Consider the following 27,391-nt stretch of genomic DNA (forward strand, 5'->3'; position numbering starts at 1 on the left):
AATGGGCAAAGGACCTGAACACACATTTCTCAAAAGAAGACATACAAATGGTCAATAAGTATTTTAAAAAGTTCTCAACATCACTAATCTCATGGAAATTCAAATCAAAACCTCAATGAGATATCACCTCACACCTGTTAGAATGGCTGTCATCAAGAAGACAAAAGATAAGTGTTGTCAGGGATATGGAGAAAAGGAATCCTTGTACAGTAGGTGGGAATGTAAACTGGTGCAGACATCATGGAAAACAGTATGGAAGTTCCTCAATAAATTAAAAATAGAACTAATGTATGATCCAGGAAGCTTATTTCTGGGTATCTATCCAAAGGAATTGAAATCTGGATCTTAAAGAAATATCTCCACTCCCATATTTATTGTAGCATTATTCACAGTAGCCAAGATATAGAAACAAACTAAATGTCTTTCAACGAATGAATGGATAAAGAAAATGTGGTCTCTCTCTCTCTCTCTCTCTCCTCTCTCTCTCTCTCTCTCTCTCTCTCTCTCCCTCCCTCCCTCCCTCCCATGAAATATTATCCAATCTTAAAAAAGAAGACACCTGGAGAACATTATGCTAAGTGAAATGAACCACACACTGAAAGACAAGTCCTATATATCTCCCTCATACTTGGAATCTAAACTAGTCAAACTCATAGAAGCAGAGAGTAGAATGGTGGTTGCCAAAGGTTAGGATAGAGAGCGGAAAATGAGGAGATGTTGGGCAAGGGTACAAAGTTTCAGTTTTGCAAGATGAATGGGTGCTGGAGCTATAATATAGAGCATGGTAACAAGAATTAACAGTACTGTATTGTATTACTGAAATTTGCTAAGAGGATGGATCTTAAAACTTCTCAACACAGGAACACACACACAAACCCACACAGGTAATTATGTAAAAGTGAAGGATATGTTATTTAGCTTGCTTATCCTGATCTTTTTACAATGTATACATATATCAAAACATCACATTGTAGCCTTAAACATACATGATTTTTATATGTATCTCAATGAACTTGTTTAACATTTTAATTTATGGCTTTAAAATATTTAGACATACGGTATATGGGCTTTCATTTGCACTCTTGACAGGGCCTGGGTAATATGAAGTGCGTCTCTTCTTGAAATCAAAGACATGTCTTATTCCTCCCTTGAATCATACATAAATGCCAAACACAAGACTCTGCCCAGGATAGGTGCCCTGTCTCCCCAAAATGTTTAATTAACAAATGTATCCTTGTTGAGTGAATTTATGGTGGGACCATCAGGATCTGGTAAGCCTTTTGACACCTCTAAATGACACTTGATATTTAGCCACCATCTAGTCCAGCCCTGAGAAATGTCACTGCATGCTCAGACACCCTGACCAGAAATGTACTTCTTTCTTCTTAACCACTTCCTTCCCCAATAGCTCAGGCACTCCTTCAGAACCCATCTCTTGGGGCTATCAGATTAAACTGAACAGGAAAACTGGTAGAAAGGTTAATGTGATTCATTCCACAACTTGGAATGGTTTAAATTCAAGGTCTAGTTGCTAATTTTAGTCCCAGGGTAGGATATTCAAAAAGTAGACTGTGTCTCTGTTTAAATAATCTTCCTTAAGAATGATGTAAAGTCAAATAAATTAGTTTTAAAACGTCCTGGAGACAGGCAACGTTTTTTTAAACATTTTGGCTTGTGTGTATGCCCACTCAGACTGGGTATAGACGAACATAGCCACATAAAGTTGCCAGTTTAGGAAAAAAAACCCATACAATTTGGGGTTTATTACAAAATATAAAAAATATGATATAGACCTCCCACTGAGTAGCTCTGAATTAACTAATTTTTACTTAGCCTTTGTGGCACCTCTCTTTCTGGAACTCTTTTCGTGCATCTCCTCACCACCTCACTCCCACCATCCCTCATTCAGAAAAAAACTTTTAAAATAAAATAATAATAACAATAAATTTGATTTAAAATATCTTAATCTGTTCTAATGCTTTAGCCCACATTCTTTATTTAGGTTCAACATACTATTGCCATCCTGGCACATGGTACAGCATTCATTTTGCAATTATAATCCTTATTCAGTGAAACTCCTTCATACACATAGTTCCACATAGGACATCTTACCTTCTGAAGTAAATAAAAATATTCTCTGCAGGACTTCAACTCTCAGAATGGCTCTACTTTGGGGTTTCAACGGCCTTTCTGATTTCCAGCCCAGCACCTTGTACTAAGCAAGATGTGCTTTATAAGCCAATAAATAAGAATAATAATTGTCTCCATGTTTATCAACTCAGGCTCTTTCGGTCTTGTCTTCATCATGCATTTTGCCACTTAAGGCAAAGTCAAGGACTTTCAGTTTGCTTGTATTTATCTGTTGCCTGCCAAGTGATCCTCTGCTCTCAAACTCCCCAATCCCCACAAAAGTAGTTTAAGTTATTCTTATTTGAGGCCTTTATTTGGTTCTTTCATATTTCTGAGGCTTACTTTTCATCCATAAAATTAAAAATAGAAGTGAAAGTCATCTTTGCTTTTATGATTAAACCCTCATTTCATTAAATTGGATTTCACTAGCAGGACTTAAAGGCATAACCTTCTGCTTAGTATCACCGTCCTTTACCATTCCTGCAATCATTACTTCTGTGGCAGATGACTGTGGTTGGGCTTTTTTGTTGTTGTTGTTTCTAGTATATGTCCCTTATTGTTCTTTGGAAAGTGGCCATTATTAACATGGAGGTTCTTCCATATTTCCAAGTTTATGTTTGCCAGATGCTCTAGAATAAATGATTATTCAAAACATATTTGAATCCTTTTTGTTTTCTTTCATAGCTTAAGTTTTGTACCCAAAGACTAATAAACTGAAAACATCATTTTCTTCTTATACATTTAAAAACTAGTCACATGCATATGTAAGACTTTTTTTCTGTCTATATACAGTGCTAGAGGCATTAACTCCACATCTCTTGTAAAGTCCCCTGAGACTCAGAGAAGCAACTGTGAGGGGAATGGCCAAGCCACAGGATTGCACTGTGGGGTCCCTGTTCCTACCACCAGACTGGCAAGGCTAAAGGGCAAACTTGCACCAATGGTCAACCCACCATCCATTATCCAACAAGTGTCATGATTTTACAGTAAAAAGAAGTTGTTTACTATGTAGATGCCTTGAAAAAGGAGACATCTTTGGTTACTAAAGGTCTCTGTCTCTGGAAGAAAGTAAATGTAGGTTGTGGTGATATTTTTATTCATCAACAAGCTTTATTGTTATTATAAATGCCGTTACTATTACCACTCTACTTAACAAGTGCCGGTAACTTTCACAAAATCATAGCCAGAGAAGTACGAATGAGAAAAACTCCTAGCCAGTGGGCCTCAGTAGGAGTCAGAGAAGATCATAGGTAGTTGTAGGCCCTGAGTACAGTCTGAAAGTCCAAATAAACTCCCAAAAGGTAAGGTAACCTGTGTTTGCAGTCAGGATAGCAACAAGGGGCTAAGGGAGATAGAATCATAGCTCACCCATCATGGAAGCCTGTTCAGAAATAGGGCCAGGAACTCAAAGACAAGTGAGATGCTTACACAGAAGTGAAAATTACAGCAGAGTTACCATTTGGAATTGCTTATTAGAGTCCCCAAAGCAAGTATGGCTCCTGGGGCAAGCTAAAGAAAGGCACACAAACCAATGGAGACATGGAGAGGGGTGTTTCTGTTTTACACGCACACACATCCCTCTTGAGTAAAGCAGACTCCCTCCCTTGATCTTGATTCCCAGATTCCATGCATCTTAGCAGAGCCAAGAGGAACTGGCAAAGGGCCTGGAGTTGGAGAGGGTATGTGAAGTTTAAAAACATATACATCGTTAAAAATCATTAAACATGTTGGTAACCCAAAGTGAATTCATACACACCCACAAAATTTGGCCTCTGACAGGTTAAACCGCTTGGGCCTTCAGTCCTTATTGGTGTTGAAACTAGGGCTGGGCTCTGTCTGCTGCCCAAGTTCACATGGACCCCGCAGTGAAGAGCAGTAACCAGCATTCTGCACAAGCGGGAATCTAACTTTAAGACAATTTTTCTCCAGGAGAAGTTCTTTGCACCTTGCTCCTTCTGCCTTACAAATCATGCTAGTTGGCAGCAGTGAAGTAGAAACCCACAGCTCTTGAGTTTGCCCTTGACAGAGCACATTGTAGAATGCTCAAACAGTAAAGGATTTTCCATAATCACAATGTAATTCAAAGTTGAATTGAGTAATCTTTGGTTTCAGAACAAGAAAAATAGCATTTAAGATGGCAAGAAAACATTTTTTTCTTAGGGAGTTAATGTAAAAACAGATATGGGATTTTATACTAGAAAGTGGGAGCAAGAATGAAAGTATTTACCTTCTTTTAACATGAGGTAACATATTGGGTTGTCCAACAATTTGTGTGGGTTTTTCTGTAAAATCCTTTGGGAAAACCCGAACGAACTTTTTGGCCAAAACAATAAAATCAAATTCTGTTGATTTTTTAAAATGTAGCCTTAAATAGAAATATGTAGCATGTACAAATAAACCCGGAATAGATAAAAGTATATTTTAACATATTTCTAATCTTAAGGAAAAGCATGCAGAATATGGCTGGCTTAAGTTTTTACTTAATAGGTAGAAAATATTATCCAAACCTTTCCTTTTCAAAGAATGGCGCATAGACCTGTAGCATTAACATCACCTGGGAGCTTGTGAGAAATGAAGAACTGTGGGCCCCAGCATGGTCATACTGGATTGGAATCTCCATTTTAATGGATCCCTAGGTGACTCACATGTACACAAAGGTTTTGAAGCACTGATCTGAATTAACCATTCACCAAAGGCTTATCAAGTAGGCTTATAGAAAGCCTTCCTTTCCTCCAGCACCACATATAAACTTGCAAGCAAAGTAAAAATCATGTTTGCTCTGCAAATACAACTTCAAAATGAGTTCCCTAATACCCTCTTCAAACATCAAGGAGCCACCACCTATTTCTTTACTTTTCCACTTTTTTCTCTGAGATACTTCCTAGGATAAATACCTTCCCTTTTTGCATGGATTGTTTTGCCTGTGACTTTGGAAGACTGAATAACAGCTATGAAAGATACTAGAAAGGAGTAATACTGATAGATTTATTGGAAAGAAAAATAAGTGAAAGACAAGGCAGAAATACAAAAAAGCAAAAATAGCATGAACAAGAAAAACAAATATCTGTGTATTTTATTTATATTGAAAATAGATTTATTGTTTATCTAAATATAAAAAAATCTGTGTATTTTATTTATATTGAAAATAGATTTATTGTTTATCTAAATATAAAAAGAATGCATGCTAATAGTCTCTCATAGTTTTGCTAACTAAAAATTGTAAATTCTCAAATAATACAAAAAAGTAGTAGTGTTCAGAAACATCATCATGAAGGGAGAAACTTCTTTTGTTCTTTCAGTGGCCCAGCATCCACTTACCCATCTCCAGATAATTATCCCACCAGTTTTCTTTAACTGAGATTCCTCCTCTCTCCTCCTGACCCATCTGACTCTTAGGCCTCATGCTGTAGGTATTATCCTATATCACCTATGGATATGGTGGAGATATGATGGAACGTGTGACAGAGCACACAGGCCTAAGCCAATTAGAACCTCACGTTCTCTAGATCACAGTGTTGGTTTGGGTATAAGCATGCATCCTAAGTTAACCAGCCAGGCCCAATGAACCTAGAGCTTTCAACTGAGTAATTAGAAGACTTTCTTTCATGCCAGTGCTGATATGGAGAGGAGGAGAGGCAAAAACTGTGGCAGCCTCCTTGTCACCATGAGGGGAGATATTGTTCTGAAGATAAAACCACCACAGAGGAGGAAGGGCAGAAACGTGGAAACAGAGGGAAAAACTGGCTCTTCCTGATGACCCTGTCTGAAGCCCTGAAAAAGATGTGCCTAGAAGCAAACCAGGACTCTATACTTTTCAGCTATCTGAGCCAAAAATAGATTGGATTGCTTAAATTAGATTTGACTGAGATTCTGTCACTTGTATTCAAGGGAAATATAACTAATACATGTTTGTATACTTCTATGCATACATCTGCATAGATGGATCTTATTATTTATAATTTCATTTTCAGTTTATTCTTTACCTATTATTTTTAACCTGCTATTCTCAACCCAAAAAAATGTCATTAACATCTTTCTGAATAATTAAATTCAGATCTATATTGTTATTTTATTGGATATATGATGTTATATAATTTGTACTATAATTTATTGAATCAGTGTCATACTGAGAGACATTTACAGATTGTTTATACACATTAAAGAAAAACCTCATATATACTAATTTAACCTACACAATGATCTCCTTGGGATAAATTTCTAGAAGTAGAGTTGTTAGGCCAAAGGTACCTAATTTAGGATATTATACACACTACTACACTGCTTTAGAGAAATCTGTAGAATTACATTTACACCAATAAGACCTGGACAATTCAGTGTTCCCTACAGTCACATAAACATCTGCTAATTTCATGAGCAAAAAATAATATATGTAATTTCTTTTCCATTTCTCTACTAGTGAGAGTGACTATTTTCTACACATTTGTCAGCCCTTGCATTTCTCCTTTTGTGAACCACCTATTACATTTTTACCCATATTTCTGTTACAGTGTTTGACTGCCTCATTGATATGCTAGAGCTCTTTATATATTAAGTGTATTAACTCTTTCTCATATATTTCCCAGGTTGTATTTTGTTTTTGATTTAACTTAAAGACTTTTCATGGTGGAGAAATTTTACATTATTATGTAACCAAATTTATCAAAATTTAATTATGGATCTTTTATTACTTATATTGCTTAGAAAGATTGTTGCATTCTAAGACTATAAAATTACTCACCCATATTTTCTTCTAGTAGGTTCTGGTTTCTTTCCATTCTTTACCTTTTTTAATATACATTTAAATCTTTGATCCACCTAGAAGTTATTTTACCATAAGGGATTCAGCTTTCTTTTCCCCAAATGTCTCGCCAGTAATCCCAATGTTATATACCAGAAATTCTATTCATCATCTCACCAATATGAAATGCCATCTTTATCATATATTTAATTACCACATATCCTTGGGTCTATTTCTGGCTGCTTTATTATGTTTCATTTCAGACTGTTTCTGCCTCCTGTAGCAGTTTTGTGTTAGATATTGTAATTCATAAATTTTAATATCTAGTAGGATAAGTATTCTTACAATTCTTTTTTTGATCCTTCCAAATTGTCTTAACTTTTTATTTATCTATTTTTTAAATTAATTTTAGAATAGTTCAAAATCTTCTAAAGAAATAGTACTTCACAAGTCAGAAAGAGAAAAACAAAAACTGTATGCTAACACATATATATAGAATCTAAAAAAAAAAAAAAAAAGGTTCTGAAGAACCTAGGGTCAGGACAGGAATAAAGACGCAGACATAGGGCTTCCCTGGTGGTGCAGCGGTTGAGAGTCTGCCTGCCGATTCAGGGGACACGGGTTCGTGCCCCGGTCCGGGAAGATCCCACATGCCGTGGAATGCCTAGGCTCATGAGCCATGGCTGCTGAGCCTGTGCGTCCAGAGCCTGTGCTCCGCAACGGGAGAGGCCACAGCAGTGAGAGGCCCGCCCCCCCCAAAAAAGATGCAGACATAGATAATGGACTTGAGGACACGGGGAGGGGGAAGGGTAAGCAGGGACGAAGTGAGAGAGTGGCATGGACATGTATACACTACCAAATGTAAAATAGATAGCTAGTGGGAAGCAGTCACATAGCACAGGGAGATCAGCTCGGTGCTTTGTGACCACCTAGAGGGGTAGGATAGGGAGGGTGGGAGGGAGTCGCAAGAGGAAGGGGATATGGGGATATATGTATACATATAGCTGATTCCCTTTGTTGTACAGCAGAAGCTAACAGAATAAAGATATTAAAAAAAAAGAAAAAAGAAATAGTATTTCAATATTGAATAAAAATACATGAATATTATTATTTTGAGGAAAGTGAATAAAATAATAGTAAAATATTAAGTATTGGTAACCAAAAACATGGCACCTATTTTCATTTATTAAATTATAATTTAGTGTCCTTTAGAATATTTTATTTTTCTTTTATATACCTGCAAAATATTTCTTGATCAGTTTATTCAAATATATTTTTTATTTTATGTTTTTATTACTATTTTCAATACTCTACTTATCTTTTTTGTCAAATTTGGATTATTATTATTATGTAAAGAATATCTTCTTATTTATAGTTTTTGGGAGACTTAAAATAATATTTTAAAGTCAGGAATAGGTCCTGAATTTAATCAAATATTTTTAGCATCTATTGTGATTTGACTGATTGAAAGAAATCAATGTATTTGCCAGTACTGAATTGGATACATTCTTGGAGTTAATCTCACTCAGTTATATTGTATTACTCTTTTGATGTACTGCTAAATTCTCTCTGCTAATATACCATTCACAGCTTTTGTGAGGAAAGAGAGAGGGGAAGAGATAGAGGGAAGAGAGAGAGATAGAGAAGAGAATCTGTTCAATGTTACTGTCACACATATGCTAGTGTCATAAAAGAATATGAAGAGAATTCCTTATTTTGTGTTGCTCTGGAACAAATTCAAATCACGTTGGAGTAATCTGGCTCTTGGAAGAATGAAAATAATTTCCAAAGATACCTTCTGTGTCAGAAGCATTTTGGAAAACTTTAACAACATTCACAATTTCTTGCACAATTTGTAGTCTATTTCTTCTTGAGAAAAAAAATGAAGTTTTAAAAGTTATTAGTATAAAATTGTGCAAAACATTTTCTTACGATGATTTTCTCATTATCTGTAGTCATCTCTCCTTTTCATTGCGTATTTTATGAATTCATGTTTTTTCTCTCTCTTTTGTTCTCACTCATACTTAGTATTGGTAGATTATTTATTTATTTAATTGTATTTGATCCTCCCTCCCTCCAGAACCAAGTTTTGAATTAATTTATAATTTCTATCACTTTTCTCATTATGGAATTTTGCTCCTCATTAAAAAAAATTTCTTCCTTATGTTTTTCTAAAGTTTATTTTAGATTCATTTTTCTAGCTAAACTGGCACCTTATTCACTTATTTCCATTCTTTTTCTTTTTTAGTAATATAAATGTATATGGTTTAAAATTTTTTCCCTCACTGTTATTTTTCAGATATTCTGTAAATGTGATGTTATTGTTTACTTAACCTGAGAACTATTTTACAAAAAAAATTTGTTTTTTTTCTGATTTTCCTATTTGTTTCTAGCACTGAATGCATTTTTTGTCACAGAATGTTGCTTATAGTATTTCTACTTTGGGGTTTATTTTTTTGTTTCAAACAGCATGATAAATATCTGTGAATATCTATGGGTCCTTGAAAAAATGATGCATTTCTTTGTTTCTAGGGTTTGATATTTGACATCTACATATCTATTAAATACTGTTACACATATTGCTATTCAAATCTTCTGTATTTAAATTTTGTCTTTTTTATCCATAAAGTATAGAAACCGATGCGTTGCCTTTCACTATTATTGTGTTTTTGTAAATATATCATTTATCTTCAGTAATTTTATATATTATTCATATTTTTACTTATAAGGAATAATTATAACTTCTCTGTAAATTTTAACCTACATCATTAAGTAGGTTGCATCAGCTTGCATTCACCTCTGCTTGATAATAGTTAACATTTTCTCCCAACATTTTGTTTATTTAGTAGATCATTATGCCATTTATTTTTATCATGGGGCTAATATATTAGATTTTTTTGTCATACCAATGATCTTTTCTGCTTTTAATGTCTTACATCTTCTTCCTTTGCCATCTTCTTCTTTGACGTTTGAAAAAAATAGACTATTTTGAATTCAAAAAGCAATTGCAGTTACAGCTTTAAATAATATGCTTAATCCTACAGTTCTCAATATATCAACTTTCACTTCAAGTATAGTTATTTATCCTCACTTTGAGAAATTAGGAAACAAAAGTTAATTTTGACAATCATTTTCGTTTCTAAGTGCTTACTCGCATCTCCCTTGTTCCAAACCTAGAAGGACTGATGCACAAATTGTTTTATTATTAATTTGTGCCATAACTGTACCCCTAAGTTGTTGTCCAAAGAAATATCTATTACACTGGTAAAAACAGAGACAAGAGACTAGAAACCTGCAATAATTGTTCAAGGACACAAATTTTATAACTTAAATTTCTAGTAGGCCACTTTATCTCATTACCTTGACTGACAAGAGGGACTGTTTCAAAACTGAAAATTGTTAGTATGAACAACCCGCTATTATTTTGTGCCACCTCATACCCCTCAGTGGCTGCAGCCAAAATATTTTAGTTTTCAGTCCCCCTTCTCATTAAAATGCAAAAAAGGGAAATGTATTCAGCCTTATTCTTGTACAAACAACAAAAACAAATCCACTGGAGGATAACGCTCCACTCTTCACTCGACTTTGACAGTGGAAACCTATTCTATGTTGATTAAGCAACTATGTAGCTGGATTCCTTTCTTATTTTTTGAATTATAATATTCCTTATGGCATTATATTAAAAATTAACCCATGGCAGGGGATAAGGGAGGAGAGTAGGAATGAAGTATATTTTCCCACCCACCCAAATTGTGGCCAACTGGCAGAAACTACTGAACATGTCAGCATGTCACCCTGCTTTGGCTCAGAAGGAAAGTAATAGCCTTTGGTCCCATCTAGTCCCCAAGCACCAGAATGAATTCTGACAATCATACATTTTTCTCTGCAGGTTTGCCTTTCTGGCTTTGTGTGTGTGTGTGTGTGTGTGTGTGTGTGTGTATGAATCCTCATGTGTACATAGACGCCTGCTGGAAATTGTTTCAATCCCTCTGTTCACATGTAATCAACATTCCCGCTCTCTTCTTACATTGAATTTTGGAAAGTGAGCCCTTGCAGTGCCCCATGCCTGCTTTAAATAGCCAAAGAATCAGAATCAGGAGACTCTAACTCTTCTAAGAGATGTCTTAGTGTGGTATGGCTAAGAAGTTTGCATGGCAACAGAGAGATGTAGGAGCAATGCCCTGTTTTTTCTCTCTGCTTTGGAAACTGAAAGGGTTGTTTCCTTTTATCTTTTTTTTCCTGTCACTGTTAAATTTAATTAACTATATATAAAGTATTAGAAATCCTTTGGATCTGATTATGAGTTTGGTCCAGAAAATGTGTAATCCCCAATGAAGCATGTATTAAAAGAGTCAACTCCTTTCCAAAACTGTAGTAATCAGATGTTAGTATATGAATAGTTTTGGGCTTGGCTAGAAAACTTATCTCTTTACTCCATCTTTTTGTACTTAAACTATAAACTTTAAGAGTAATTTGTTTCCTATATCAGTCAGGGTCCTTGCAAGAAACAGCTGGCACATTCAAATCAGATAATTTGTGGATCATTTTAAAAAGACACCTTTACAAAGGTGTGAGCAGGGTATAGAGAAACCAGAAGGGATGGTGTGGTACTTGGGGTAAGGAACACCAAGGAACCACTCTCACCCTAGGCTTGAGAAGGCAAGGGGAGGACATTGCTACTGGAATAGGGGAGAAAAGAAGGGAGTGAAGAAGACCCTTCACAAGAGCTGAGATCTTAAGTTACATGGCCAGCCCAAATCAACCTGCAGGGAGAAAATGGATATAAATGTCCAAACCTTATTCTCCTCTTCCCTCAGGTCTCCTGCTGGCTCTCCCACTGGTCAACCCTACCAGATCTCAGAGGGCAAGTGAACTCATGATGCTAAGGCTTAAGTCAGTCCCCTGGTAGGCAAAGTGTGGCAGAAAGGGTAAAGGGAAACTGGAAGACATCTGGAACATTTCTATTAACATCAACTGATATTATTCAACAACTACAGGAATTCCTCATTTCGCAAATTTCATCATCTACGTGAATTGGAATCCAAGGAGAACTTTCCCATGGAAATTGAGTCTTTAGGTTGTAGGAGATTGCTATGATAAAGTGGAAGTAAATAGACATGTGTTGTCCTAAGATGTGTATTCCAATACTGATGTTACCACGTGCTAGTTGTATAACTTTGGATGAGTCACTCCAGATCCTTTGTATTCAATGGCATTATCAGTATGGTGATGACAGTCATGTTTTTTTTATTTTTGTCAAGGATGATTGCTAGTATAGAGTTATCTAGTATATAAGAGAATACTCGGAAATATAATAAATTTTAATTTACTTTGGAAATATTTCTCTGAAGCCATGACATTTTCAGTCTCTTTGCAAGTCAGACTTTCCTCCTCTGAAATGGAGGTACTCTTGCCAAAATTGGTTGGTTGTTTAACAGTTCAGATATTTGTATCTTATGGAAGTGAATGAGTGCTCAGAGTGTATACACTGACTTTCCCAGGGAATTCCCAATTTCCTTCATCACATCAAGGAAATCTTATAAATAATGTCATACACAGAGAGACTGCTTTGCTCATCAATTACATACAGTTACCTCCAGAGAGAGGGTCTGCCTTGCCAAGAATACTGCTGATTTGGCTCTCACTAGGGAAGCAAAGAGCTGATGCAACAGGCATTGCATTAAGGACCTTTGCGTATTGTCTTCCTAGCCCTCTCCCTCTGGAACTCTGAGCTGGTTTCAGAGGCTATGGGAAGCTATGGAAAGTGCAATCCAAAGGTATTTTGGGATGTATGCTCTGGGACCAGTTCAGCAACAAAAGAGTATCTTAATTTGGGAGACTTTAACAAACTTCAGAAATAAAAGTAGACAAGAAATATGTATAAAGTAGACAAAAAAATGCAATAAAACAAAACAAAAAAAAGAAACTCCTAGGGCTTCCCTGGTGGCACAGTGGTTGAGAATCTGCCTGCTAATGCAGGGGACATGGGTTCGAGCCCTGGTCTGGGAAGGTCCCACATGCCGCGGAGCAACTAGGCCCGTGAGCCACAACTACTGAGCCTGCGCGTCTGGAGCCTGTGCTCCGCAACAATAGAGGCCGTGAGAGTGAGAGGCCCGTGCACCGCGATGAAGAGTGGCCCCTGCTTGCCACAACTAGAGAAAGCTCCCACACAGAAATGAAGACCCAACACAGCCAAAAATAAAATAAAGAAAGAAAGAAAAAAAAGAAACTCCTAAAGGATAGAAAAAGGAGAGAAGCCAAGACAGGAAAATCTATCCACTGTGAAACTTAAAAACACACACAAAATGATAATAATAATAATAAACCTAGGCTTAAAAGTATTTAATAAAGTAAAAATTAAATATAAATGAACCATATATTCAACATAAACTAGAAAAAGAATGAAAAAACACACCCAAAGAAACTATAAGAGGAGTCAAAAGACAGAAATAGAAATTAATTAATTAAAAGCACAATAGGGCTTCCCTGGTGGCGCAGTGGTTGGGAGTCCACCTGCCGACGCAAGGGACACGGGTTCGTGCCCAGGTCCGGGAAGATCCCACATGCTGCAGGAGCGGCTGGGCCCGTGAGCCACGGCCGCTGAGCCTGCGCGTCCAGAGCCTGTGCTCCGCAATGGGAGAGGCCACAACAGTGAGAGGCCCGTGTACCGCAAAAAAAAAAAAAAAAAGCACAATAGAACATATATTTAAGGTCAAAAGTTGCCTCTTTGAAAATACCAATAAAGAGCCCTTTTGTAACCTGATCAAGAATAAAAAAAACATTAGAATGATAAAGAGATCAAAATTATAAATTCCAGAATTTTTTAAAACATAAGAGAACATTTTTATACAAAGTAATTTTTTAAATTGGAATGATTGGCTCTTCCAGAAAAAATATACATTAATAAGATTTCTTAAAGAAGTTAAAAACAGAATAGACCAGCAGCATAGACAAAATCTAAAATATAGACAAAAGCCAGGATCAGAACATTTTATGGGTGGATTCTACAAAATCAGAACCAGAATACTGAAAGAAGAGAATGCAATAGATCTTCTCTTATAAAGTTAGATGCAAAACCCCTAAATTTAATATTAGCATTTTTTATTGAGGTATAATTCACAGACAACATTATTTAGTTTCAGATATACAATATGATTCAGTATTTGTATATATTGCAAAATGATCACCACAGTAAGATTAGTTAACATCTGTCACCATACACAGTTGTAGGAGATATTAGCACTTTTAGTGAAGAATTTCATTAAAACAATAATATACATCATGATCAAAAAGGGTTTAACACAGTATTGCTAAATATTGGAAAAGTGATAGATAAATAGGTCAATGGAAGAGTATAGGGAATCTAGAATTCAGAAATTCATTTATTTGTGTGTGTATATGATGGAGTATGCAAAAAGTGGTGTTGGGACAATTGACTGTCCTTTAAAAAAGGATTAGATTCCTACTTCGGACAATTTTTGAAAATTCAACTTGAAAAACAAGTTAAGTGTAAAACAAGAATAATATACATTATGACCAAAAAAGGATTAAAGTAATAATGCTAGATAATAATGCTAGATATTGGAAAATTAATAAAGTGATCAACAGAATAGAATGGACAATGCAGAAACAAATTCTTGTGTGAAAATGATGTACTATACAATAAATGGTGCTTGAACAATTGATCATCTATTCAAAGTGAAAAAAATTAAATTTAGATCTGTTTCATCCCATGCTTAAACGTTAAAAAAGGAATTTTAGTTGGCTTAATAAGTAAGCTTAAAATGAAACAAATGAACAAACAAAAGAACTTTGAAAGTGCTAACAGAAACAAGATAGACTAGGTAATTCCCTGGTGGTCCAGTGGTTAGGACACCACACTTCCATTGCAGGGAGCACAGGTTCGATCTCTGGTTAGAGAACTAAGATCCCACATGCTACATGGCACAGCCAAAAAAAAAAAAAAAAAAAAAAATCAGAAACAAGATAGAATATATATATTTATTTATATTCTTGGGATAAAGAAGACCTTATTAAAAAAACACAAAACTTCAGAATTCCTGGTGAAAAGGCTAAAGTTTTTCTATGTAAAACTTCTGAAACTTTTTGGATGTTTTGATATTGGCATATCACAAAAAGCTCCATCCACCTATGCCCCATTTCCCTCACTGATTATGACTAAAAACTCTGAGCAAAATACAAAAAAACTTGAAGACTCTGAAAAGTAGACAAAATTAAGTTTCTCATTTTTTTCTCTTTTCTTTTGTGGCTTTGCCCCCACGGCAGGCTCTGGTCTTGGAGTGCTACAGCAGCAGCAATACTGTAAGTGGCTAAAACTCCAAGAAATATCCCATATTTCTGGCCAGAGGAAAATGAGTGTCCAGGGGCTGGAGAGTGAGAGGAGAATCCTAGAAGGGAGAGCTGGAGAGGAACGTGCTCAGATACTCAGTGTGAACCTGCACAATCTCAGGTTCAACCCCGATGTATGGGAGATTTTAACACCCATTTCTCACCAAATGATAGAACAATGAGATGAAACCCTTGTACAGATACAGACGATCTGAACAACACTATCAACCGTTTTGATCTAATTTATAGAACACTACATTCAAAAACTAGAGAATACTACACATTTTTTCCCCAAGTGCTCATAGAACGCTGACAGATATAGACCATAAGTGGGACCATATAACATGTTTTTATAAAATTAAAAGGATCAAAATTATACAAAGTGATTCTCTGACCACAAAGGAATTAAATTAGAAATCAATAACAATAACATATCTTAGGAAAATCCTATGTATCTGGAAATTAAGTAACAGTCACAGGTTAAAGACGAAATCAGAGGCATAGTTAGAAAATATTTTGAATTGAATGACAATGAAAATACAACACTGCGAAATTTGCGGGATGCTGCTAAAACAGTGTTGAGAAGGAAAAGTTGCTTTATATAAGAAAGAAGAAAGATCTAAAAGAAAAGACGTAAGTTTCACTTCAAGAAAAAAGAAAAAGAAGAGCAAAGTAAACCCCAAGTAAGTAGAAGGAAAGAAATAATAAAGATAAAAACAGAAATCAATGAGACGAAAAATGGACAATAGAGAAACTGCTTAGCAAACCCAAAAACTGTCTCTTTGAAAAGATCAACAAAATTGACAAAACTCTAGCTAGACTGATCAAGAAAAAAAGAGAGATAATATAAATCACCAATATTAGTAATGAAAAAGGGGTTATCAACACTACAGATATTAAAGAACAATAAGACCATGCTATGAATAACTTTATGCTAAAAAATAGGAATATTGAAATGAATAAATACATTTCCAAAAAATATGACATATCAAAACTGACTTAAGAAAAAAATAAATACCATAAATATCTCTATATGTATTAAAGCAATTTACTTTGTTATCAAAACCTTCCCAAGAAGAAAAAGTCCAGGCCTAGATAAATTCACTGGTGAATTCTATAAAATATTGAAGAAAGAAATAACACACCAATCTTATTCAAATATAGTAAAAAATAGAGGACGAGTAATCACTGCCCAAAAATTTAGTAAAGTAAGTTTGTATGTTCAATTGATTTTTGGCAACGTTGCCAATGCAATTCAATGGGAAAAAAAAATTTTTTTTAACTAACATTGCTGAATCAAATGGCTATCCACAGGGGAAAAATGAATATCAACCCTCACATCACATGATGCCTAACATGTAACTAAAAAGGGTCATAGACACAAATATAATATACAAAATGAGAAAACTTCTAGAAAAAAGCACAAGAGAAAATCTTTGCAATATTGGGATAGAGGGATATTTCCTAGATAGAATACTGAAAGCATGAAGCATGAGGGAAAAATAGATAAGTTGGAACTCTTCAGAAATGGAAAACTTTTTCTTACTGAAAGACACTAATGAGAACACACAAAGGCAAGTCATGGAGCATCAAAGAAACTATTGGCAAGCCAGATACAAGATAAAGACTTGTAACCAGAATACATAAAGTACTCTTATAACTCAATTATAAAGACTAAAAACCCAATAAGAAAATGGAAAATTGGAAGAGCTACTTTACAAAAGAAGCTATACAAATGTCTAATAAGCACATGAAATGATGATCAATAATATCATCAGTCATCAGGGAAGTATCACAATGAGATATAACTATATACTCATTAGAATGGCTAAAATTAACAAAAACTGGCCATACCAAGTGTTGGTAAAAATGTGGAAAAACTGGAACTCTTAAAGTACTGCTGGAAAACATGTAAAATGGTACAATTACAGTGGAAAAAAATAACTATGAAGCAGTGAAACCTAGCCAACTGTTCCCACTCAAAGTAAAACCTCTTAAGAGTCTGTAATTGCTCTCCAAATTCTCAGCCTCCATTATTCCTCAAGTCAAGTTTTTAATCCTTATAACAAGTCAATTAAACCTCTTTTGCCAAAATGACCAATGACCTTGCTATAGACTGACTGAATGTTTGTGTCCCTCCAAAATTCATATGTTGAAATCCTAAACCCCATTGTGATGGAATTAGGAGATAGGACCTTTGGGAGCTAAGTAGGTCATGCATTGGAATATTCCCCTTATAAAAGAGACCTCAGAGAGTTTCCTCACCCACTCCAGCCTGTGAGGATACAGCAAGAAGTCAGCTGCCTGTGAACCAGGAAGTGGGCCCTCTTCAGAGAATCTGTCTGTGCCTTGATCTTGAACTTTCTGGTCTCCAGAATTGTGAAAAATAAATTTCTTATTTATGTTGTTTATAAGCCACTCAGTCTATGGTATTCTGTCTTAGCTTGAATGGAGTAAGAGAGAAATTGATGCTGAGAGTGAGGTGTTGCTATTACAAACACCTAAAAGTGTGGAAGCAGTTTGGGAACTGGGTAAGGAGTGAAGGCTGGAAGAGATGCATGCTAGAAAAATCTTACATTGCTATGAACAGACCACTGAGGGTGATTCTGGTAAGAGCTCAGGAGAGGAAAGCTCTAGAGAGAGCCTCACATTTTCTTGAGAATACCTGAGTAATCCTGACCAGAATGTTGGTAGAAATATGGCCTATAAAGGCCATTCTGATGAGGTCTCAGACAGAAATGAAGAACATGTTATTGAAAACTGGAAAAAAGGCGATCCTTGTAATAAAGTGTCTAATAACTTGACTGAATTGTGCTCCTGTTCCGGTGTTTTTTGGAAGGTAGAACTTGCAGGCAATGAAATGGAATATTTAGCTAAAATAATTTCTAAGCAAAGTGTTGAAGGTGAGGCCTAGCTCCTTCTGAATGCTTACAGGAAAATGTGAGAAGAGAGAATTGTTGGAATTGTTACGCAAAAAGGAAGCAGAACTTAGAGATTTGACAAATTCTCATCCTACCCATATTGCAAAATTGAGAAAGTGTGTTGGGAGAGAACACAAAGGATGTGGCCAAGCATCTCTCTGATAAAGAGATTGGTTTGTGTGTGCACCATGGATTTCATCAGCAACCCCAGTAGGAAAACTGCCAGTCTGAACTGAGGAGGAAGGATATGGGAAAGATGAAGGGAGACCAGACTGTTGGTCTTCCGGAATTTCTCAAGATGGAGCCCTAGAACTATTTGATTATGAATGTGCACTGTTCTTATAGACAAGGAAAGAATAACCCTGAAGGCAATTCAGAGATCATCAGGGCCACCCCCTTGGTTTCAAAATGGGAGCCTATCACCTCACTTTCAACAGGCCAGACGGCCTCTGCTCAAAGCCATGGGGGGTGGGGTTGCCCAGCATCTTGGGGTTCCCACCCAGCCCTGCCAAAGCTTCAGGGGAAAGACTGCTTTCCTAGTGGGCCTACAAGATGGAACTTCTGCCCCAGTGTCTGGAAGGTGGGACCTTTGCCCCACCTGGATCTGGAGGGCAGAGCATCAAGTCAAAGAGGACTGTACTTAAGCCTTAGATCTCATGGAGCTTGCCTTGTTTGGACTTACTTGGGACCTCTTACTGCTGTTTTCTTTCCTATTTCTCCGTTTTGAAATGCAAGCATCTATTCACTCTGACCTTCTCGTAGTGCCTGTCAGGCCACACACGTTCCTGCTGTAGGCCCTTTGCAATTGCTGCTCTCATCGTCTCAAAGTCTCCTCCCCCAGCTCTTGGAACGGAGTCCATTCTCTTCTCTCAATTTTATGCTCAAATATCTCACAAGACACTTCCCTGATGACTTTGTCTAAATAGAACTCCCAACACTCTCATCGCTCTTAGTCTCCTATTCTGCTTTGTTTTTCTTCAAAGAAAAATATTTGTTTTATTCCTCCTCCCACCCCTTCAATGAAAGTCCCAAGAGTTCAGGGATTTTGTGTTTCCCAATTACAGTTATATTCCCAGTATCTGGAACATGGTAGGGACTCAATAAATACTTGTTTTCTGTTGGTTTAAGATCAGCACTGTTCATTTTCTAAAGAGAATTATGTGGTGCACTCTGATTTTCAAATGTTTGCTATCCCCTCCTACTGGGGGATTGATTCTACACTCTTCCCCATGGAATTCAGGCATGGCTGTGGGACCTTCCCTGGGCAGAAGCTTTAACAGCCTGCATATGGCTCACCATGCCTTCTTTGCTATTCCTCCACAATCACCAGCCATGTCCTAGACAGAGGCTGCTCTGTCAGCCTGAGCCCCAGGGAAAATGCTGTGGAGCAAAGCTGCCATTGATCATATGGATCTGTGGCATGTGTAGTAAATAAACTGCTATATTAAGCCACTGAGATTTGGGGTCTGTTCATTTCTACAGTATAACCTAATTTATCCTGACTGGTACAGACACCTATGCAACCATAGGGCCCAAGAGTACCTAAAACATATTTGACAAATTACATAAGTTTGCCTGAGTTGTTTCTTCCTAAACAACCTACTGTTTTCCTACCACAGCATTTTCTTTGAAAAGATAAAATCAAACAGCCAAAAGCACTGGGACATTTATTTTGGCATCATCAGAAGTTATTATTTTATTTCTTCATGTTTTCATGAAAAAGCATTATAGGAAAAAGTAAAGTAGCTTATGGATTTAAAAACTGTTGCCCAAACATGGCATAACTTAAAATTGAGTAAGATACTTATAAATAACACTGATTCTAAACCTTTGCTTCAGGCCAATTGAATAAGAATCCCTGGGACTTGTGTCTTCAAATCTGTATTATTTTTAAAGTTACCCAACTGATTACGATGTAGCTAGTCCAAAACCCAGTACTTAAGGTAAATATCTCTGTACTTATAACCCTAGGACACATAGGGAGATATACAGACCAGCAAGAGTCCCTATTCTAACCCACTTAAAAACACATCCCAAGGTATGGCTTCTATAATCCCTCATTGAATTGCTATGCTTCAAATTGTCAGTGGAAATTTTGAAAGATAACGTCCTAAAGAAGAAAATATTTGCCTTAGTTTCGATGGTCATTAAATGGAAATGGCTTACACTATACAAAATTCTCCAGGCAGCATCACTGAGATCCACTCTCATAGAAGTAGATAGAACTAAGAATTCCATTATAAACCCAATACAATTGTCTTCTGTTTAGACTTGTAATACTGACTTGGATCTAGCAGGAGAATTTCCTTTATTAATATGATATGAGTTAGTTGCTTACATTATTTTATAAGCTATAATTCAGATAAAATAGAACCAGTTACCAAGAATCTTTTAGGAAACACTAGAATTTTACTATTATGTGCCAGAAACTGTCAGTGTCAGATGTGAAGAAATAAATTGAGCTCCACATGGATATTTCCAAACACAGGCAATATAATGAAGTCCTGCTTCTTACACAAAAAGTCATTTTACCCCCATCCGTACCTCATCCCAAGAGTCCCTCCCTCAAAGGGATGAAGAAATGAAAGAAAGGGTTGTAGGCTTTGAACTTTTATTTGACTTTGATGGCTGGGTTGAAGGTCTCATAAAATTGAAACGTTGAATGAGAGGGCATTTGTGCTACCAATAGAATTGGAGAAAACACACTCACCTACCAATGCTCTGAAAGGAAACCAGAAATCTTACACCAGCTTGTAATGTAATTGCTTTTAGGAGCAAGGGACAATCATATTGAACAATCCCTTCTAAAATGAGCTGGGTAGTGTAATGAGGGTTACCAAGCCAGAAGCAATAGCTGGAGCAATGTGGTTTGCTGGATGCAAGGATCAGCTCTGCCTGCTTAGGCAGAAACTCAGCCTCATCCAGATATTCATGCAGCATTCAGGAAAAACAGAGATAAACATCTGTCATTGCTGACAGATAAAGAGAACTGGTCTACAACATCTTGGCTTCTTTGCCTTCATGTTCAGTAATGCAAACACAAATGAGCTTTTTCTTTCCCATGAGGTAACTAATTAGTAGATAAGTTATTTCAAGTCCTAGTATTACTACAAAGAAAAATAAATTCCTTCTGGCACCACCCTAAAAGAAGAATTTCAATGGGATTACATTCCTTTAATCTATATGAACAGAATAATACCTTCTTTTTTTAACCGTTCCTCAGTCAAATCCCTATCACATGCTTTCTTCATTCCCGTTTAAAAATAGCTTTTATATCTTGGGTTTTATGATTAAACCTTGCCAACGCTAGTCAGAAGTACAGATTTTAATCAATTATCTGCATTATTTGGAATAATTCACAAATTAAAACACAATGTTTCAATTATTCAGAAAACTGGGGAGATAAATATAAATCACATGCATGTAGAGAGAGAGAGAGACAGACAGATATGATACAGACTATTCCATACAGCTCCAGAATACAGGGTGATCCTGCCATTCTGCAGTTTTTCTGCTCAAATCAGCCTGTGAATTGAATGAAGGTGAGAGCTGCCTAGAAAATTTTACAAGTTTCTGCTTTTCTGAAATTTTAATTGGAAATGTTTATAAATAACAACTGTTTTATGTGTGTCTCCCTTCTCATAATTTCAAAAGACTTATTTTAAAATTTAACAGATTAGGTGCTTATCATCACAGGCTATAGTCACCTAACATAGTTATCAAACATTGCTGGGACAGGTGAAAAAATTTTTTCGGGTCTTAGGTCTACCTCATTCGTTTGAGAAGTGAAATGTTCCTCTTTTAGTCTCATGCTCCCTTCAGCTTCTAACTTCTACATAATGGCCAGCAAATTTCAACTTATTCTTAAAGATTGTCTATAGAGCAACATCTTCTTTCTTAAAAGAAATCATGGAACCTCCCCCAAATCCACTTTATCCAGGGGGAAATGTTACTTTATTTGGGTAAAATGTTAAAGAATATACAAATTTTAGTTCTTATTTCTTGTTTATCTCAAAGATCCAATGCAAAAAAAAAAGGAAGGGAAAAAGATCTCAACGGTTCAAAAAGTTTTGTACTTTGGTAGCAGAGTTATTTGCCAGTCTATGCTACATTTGAAATTTGAGAGAATAAAAAAAATCCCTATTAAATCCTTTATCATGCTTCATAGTACTTCACAGTAGTCATTTCATTTCTAGTATTTACGATATATTAAATAATTTTATGTTAATATTTTATTTCCCATTAACCTACAAGTTCCAAGAAGGCAGGAATGTGCCTGTCTTACTTGACTCTGTGAAATATATTTTTAAGTTAATGCATAAATTTATTTGAATAAATGAATTATTTGAAATATATTTTTAAGTTAATGCATAAATTTATTTGAATAAATGAATTCGGTCTGAATGACTGAGCCAATCTATACAGTGGGAACAGAGACAGCCTTTGTGTTTTTGCCAGTCACAACTTGTCCAAGCCATTTACAGGAACTCAATCCTCAGTGCATAGATCAAAGATCTGATAATATTTAGAAAGTGGTCTGAGAGTTAAATGCTTTTTTTGCCAATTTTTAAGAAGTTTCCAAAATAATGATCCAAGAACGGTGATTGAGTGAAGCTATTGTTACACACACAAAGCATGAGTTTCTGAGAATTTGAGGAAGCAGTGGGACATGCTGAGCGGTTTGGTGTAGTGTCACAGTGGTCAACACGCTAAGAATACTTGTCAGAATACTGTATGACATCACTTACATGTGGGATCTAAAAAATACAACAAACTAGCAAATATAACAAAAAGAAGCAGACTCATAGATATAGAGAACAAACCAGTGGTTACCAGTGGGGAGGGGGAAAGGGGCACCATGGGGATGCGGAAGTGGGAGGTACAAACTATTGGGTGTAAGATAAGCCCAAGGATGTATTATACAACACAGGGAGTATAGACAATATTTTGTAATAACTGTAAATGGAAAGTAACCTTTAAAACTGTATAAAAAATTAAAATTAATTAATTAATTAATTTTTAGAAAAGGAATCCTCATCAGGGGTTTTGTACATCAGTAAATCTCTCAGGATCGTTTTAAATTTGGAACTATGTGTCAAGAACTGAGATGGCTCTGAGATTCTAACGTACATACCAACAATTTAGCTTGCCACAGTTTCATGGAGGCCGGCAGATGACACAGGACCCCTGGATCAGAGACACAGAACAGTTCATTATACACAGCAAGAGCAGTAACATTTCTACGCTAGTCACTGAACCCCAGGGCCCTGGGAGGAAAGCCACACTAAACCCGTACATGCAGTGGGTTATGCCACGGGAGGGGAACCCTGAGCTCAGGGAACCTGAATCTTTTATGATGGGGAGGGAACACGCCTGTACTTTGCTCTAGAGGGAGATGCTCTATTTCCCAAGGCTGCCCACTCTATACACATCCTTAGAAAGATAGCCCAGAAGAAAGGACAGTTGGTATCTCTGTTGCAAGATGTGCAGAAACATGAGAGGCTCATGGAGAACTGTCACCCAACACCACGTCTCTGAAAAGTTTTTCCCTAGGGCCTTTAATAAATTAATTGATACCCAGGGATGGGCACAAAGATACACACAAAGATATCCTCCAGCCCTCTACATGGCTTACACACGCTAATGTCAGAAGATGGAATAAGATGACTGAAGAGCTAGAAAGCGAAGTGTTCAGCTAAGAAGAGAGGGCAGGAGGCGAGCACCCCTTCTATCAACTGGCTTTGCTGTGTCAGATGGGAGTGAAAACAGGGATGAGGAAAAACTCCAAATGAGCTATTCTGCTCTCCTGTCAGAATATATTGTGATTTGGGGCACGTTAAATGACTTCTCTTTATCTTATTCTTATGTGGAGCCTATGAAAACCAGAATAACCCTTTAAAGGCTGTTTTACCTTCGCTTAACACACAGCTGCACTGTTATCCTCAAAGGCCAGAAAAGACACAAGAACAAGAGTTCAGATATGCCAGAGGTTTCAAGGGTGAAAGAAAAAGAAGAAAAGCCATTTGCCACCTGTCATGCAAAGATCCGGCACTGCTGACATGGAAATCCTCTGAATCTGGCTTATTCCTATCCTTGCTAGAGCACTTATATTAAAAACGAACAGGATTTTCAAGGTTTGGAGTCAGAGGGAGCCTTAGTCAAGCAGGACAATATGCCTGCTTTTTAAGAAAACATCGCCTGCCTTTGTTCTTTAGCATGAGAGACCTTTCCAAACAACAGGCCCTCAGGGTACACAGTAAGTGTAAAGGTTTTTTCAAGGATAATAAAAAACTCTTGAGGATTTATAAACTGTTTCATCTGTCAGAAACTATTTATGCAGACTTAGCACATAGAGTGAATTATTCTTATTAAGCAAAAATTGAGAAAATTGCTTAAGTCTCACCAGAAGGTACCTGCAGTCCATCAGAAGCTAAGACACTTCATAAGCTATAAACTTAAGAGAAAAGAAATTGCATGTCTCTATGGATGTCTGTGGTGAGATGAATGACTCCAAAGAGAATGTATCCCGTCTTTGTTCCCCATGCTGCTATGCTGGGTGATTTTTCTATTTTTATCCCCTAGGGAATGCAGGGAGGGAAGACATTTGAAAGGACTACATCCCAGGGACTGGTGCCCTTTCCATTTCTCCAGTGATCTCTCCGCCCATACACAGTGTGTCCACTGTCATACAGCACATGTAAACCTATTTGAGCACCATGACAGAGTGCAAGGCACTGTGCGAAGCACTCCAGATGAATTACTTTATTAACTTCTAGCAACAATCCCCTGAGGTCCTGTTATTAATTTCATTGTACAGATGAGGAACCGGGGGACGGAGAGATTAAGGAACTAGCCAAAGTCCCACGTGCCACAGATGCCTCTGCTCCCAGGAGTCGCAGGATCGCCCGATCCAGCTGGTGACCCCACGGACTCACAAGGGAATCTGACAGAGCAATTGCTTCGCACAGTGACCACTCCGTCCAGACTCAGCTCTCCTCATTTGCCTAATTCCAGCTTTCAGTCCTTTCTCAAACCCTTTGTCTCTTCTACCTTTTCCCTCATCTTTCTGACTTCAGAAGGCCTTACTAGTTCTGATTTTTCATTAGTTTGCCAAATACACTCCCATGAAGTGCTTGGTACAGGTAAAGGATTAAGAAATGTTTGTTGAATAAGGTTAGAAAGCAGGTAATTCCCACGTTACTGGGCTCATTAGTGTCAAAACCACTCATTGGGGCTTCCCTGGTGGCACAGTGGTTGAGAATCTGCCTGCCAGTGCAGGGGACACAGGTTCGAGCCCTGGTCTGGGAAGATCCCACATGCCGTGGAGCAACTAGGCCCGCGAGCCACAACTACTGAGCCTGCGCGTCTGGAGCCTGTGCTCCGCAATGAGAGGCCGCGATAGTGAAGAGGCCAGCGCACCGCGATGAAGAGTGGCCCCCACTGGCCGCAACTAGAGAAAGCCCTCGCACAGAAACGAAGACCCAACACAGCCAAAAATAATTAAATAAATAAATTAATTAAAAAAAAACAAAACACTCATTGCACACGTCCTGCCTCAGGATGTCCCATCTTTGTTCTTTTTTTGAATCCATAGATCCCCACATTTACACCTTACGACATCGGCTCCCTCCACCTACGATCAGTAGGACAGCATGCCAAGCTCACTTGAGCTAATGGCCCCATTATAAAAACATTAGGATGGCTAACTTTTTTCCCCAAGTTCTTATTTAAATATTCAATCAACACTTCTAAAACTGCTCCAATCAAAATAATAGTTTTCCAAGACTCCATTGATACCATTTATTAGATCTACACGTAGTTTCTGTGAAATGAGCATCATTCTTGTAGCGATCACTCTCTAAGACCTGATGCTCTGGTACTCCTGCTGCCATTACAAACATCTTTAAAGCAACAGGTAAGAGATGAAAACAAAGTTGGGAAGAGAGAAAATGTCTTTTAATTAATGTAGAGAAAGGATCCTCAATGTTACATAAATCGTACCTGAAAACGTTACCACATCAAACAATCAACAATATTCATTGATCTCTATTTTCCACAGCTTCTTAGGTCGACTTAGCTCGTCTTGGCTGTCTGCCCCTGGCTTCTCTCTCTCTCCTGACTGAATATTCCTATCAGCTGGTGTTTTATTCTATGGCCAGTGCTACTGTGGAACACTAAGATCTGAGTGGTAAGAACGAGCAGCTGTAGTCAGCTCTCCCCATAAGGATGCTGTCTTCCCTTCAATTGTTCACTCCCTCACAATCCCAATTCTATGTTAAGAAAGGTCACAAAATGCTGACATTTTCTTCAAGAAACGGAGCATTCACCTTTAACTCTGGCTACTTCTCACACTCATCTCTAGTCAAGTGATCCTGCTTGAAGCAGAGCCAAGGAAGGAACTTCACTCCCTTCTTTTCATCAGACATGTAGCTCAGAGTCCTGAGTGAACTTTGAAATTCTAGACACATTCTGGGAAAATATTCTGGGGTCTAGACAATGGCATTTCACTGAAGGGCTTCATAGAGTGTGGAGCAGACTTTGTCAAAGTGATTTTTGCCTTTGCAAACGAAGGATCTTCGCCTCCACCTACCCTCCATCCCATCACCAGCCGAATCCTTCCTAGACCCTCATTCCCCTCCTCAGAAGTCATTAGTGACTGTTTTCTCAACTCCAACAAGTCTAAGCTCTTCCTGGCTTGTGTGATGCTTCATAACTTGCTGCCTGTCCCTGAGAAGATTTTTGAGGTGGAGATCTGCATGCAGGAAGTATGGGGCCTACTTTCGTAAGTGATACCTGCAGGGAAGTAAGGAGAGCAGGCCTGGGCAAGGACAAATGTCAGGCTGTGATAAGGTCACAACAGAGGCCTCTATAACCCCACAGGATGCTTGGAGCTGGGACCCTTCATTGAGGCAAGAGGCCCAGCCTTTGCATCTTAGCATCAATTGATCATTGGATATGGGTTGTCCCTGGAAAGAGGGTGAGACCTTGACCCAGATGGCTTTCTTCAGCTGAGGGCTGTTTCTGGAGGGGTCTTCAGCAGTCAACCGTCCCAGCGGCTGGAGGAATGAGTGAGTGCTTAAGTCCCAAAGTAGGGGGTGTCTGGGTGGCCTATCATGACATCCACCATCCAATTTTTTTCTTTGTCCTCTCCACCCATATTTTTCTTCTAGCCTGGCTCTGTCTCATCAACATTTGTAGTCTCATATCCAGAATCCTGGGTCTTTCCTCTAGCTATGTCACTAACCTCTCTCTT

General features: G+C 37.4%; 1 protein-coding gene across 3 annotated transcripts in view; it reads right to left on the reverse strand.

Moving 5' to 3' along the window:
* Positions 1-27,391, reverse strand: part of LOC101269456 (zinc finger protein 474-like) — a 166,837-nt gene that overhangs the window by 16,300 nt on the left and 123,146 nt on the right. For 2 of the 3 annotated variants that reach the window (XR_004482135.2, XM_033423733.2), the window contains one exon: positions 23,273-23,325. The exons of the other annotated variant lie outside the window; for it this stretch is intronic. Coding sequence is in view for 1 of the 2 variants with exons in the window: in XM_033423733.2 (XP_033279624.1) it covers positions 23,273-23,325 (53 nt within the window). In the remaining variant the exon portion in view is untranslated. The remainder of the gene's footprint in view (positions 1-23,272; positions 23,326-27,391) is intronic. 3 annotated transcript variants of the gene reach the window in all.

Source organism: Orcinus orca, chromosome 3 (assembly GCF_937001465.1).
Source record: "Orcinus orca chromosome 3, mOrcOrc1.1, whole genome shotgun sequence".
Classification (NCBI taxonomy): Eukaryota; Metazoa; Chordata; class Mammalia; order Artiodactyla; family Delphinidae; genus Orcinus; species Orcinus orca.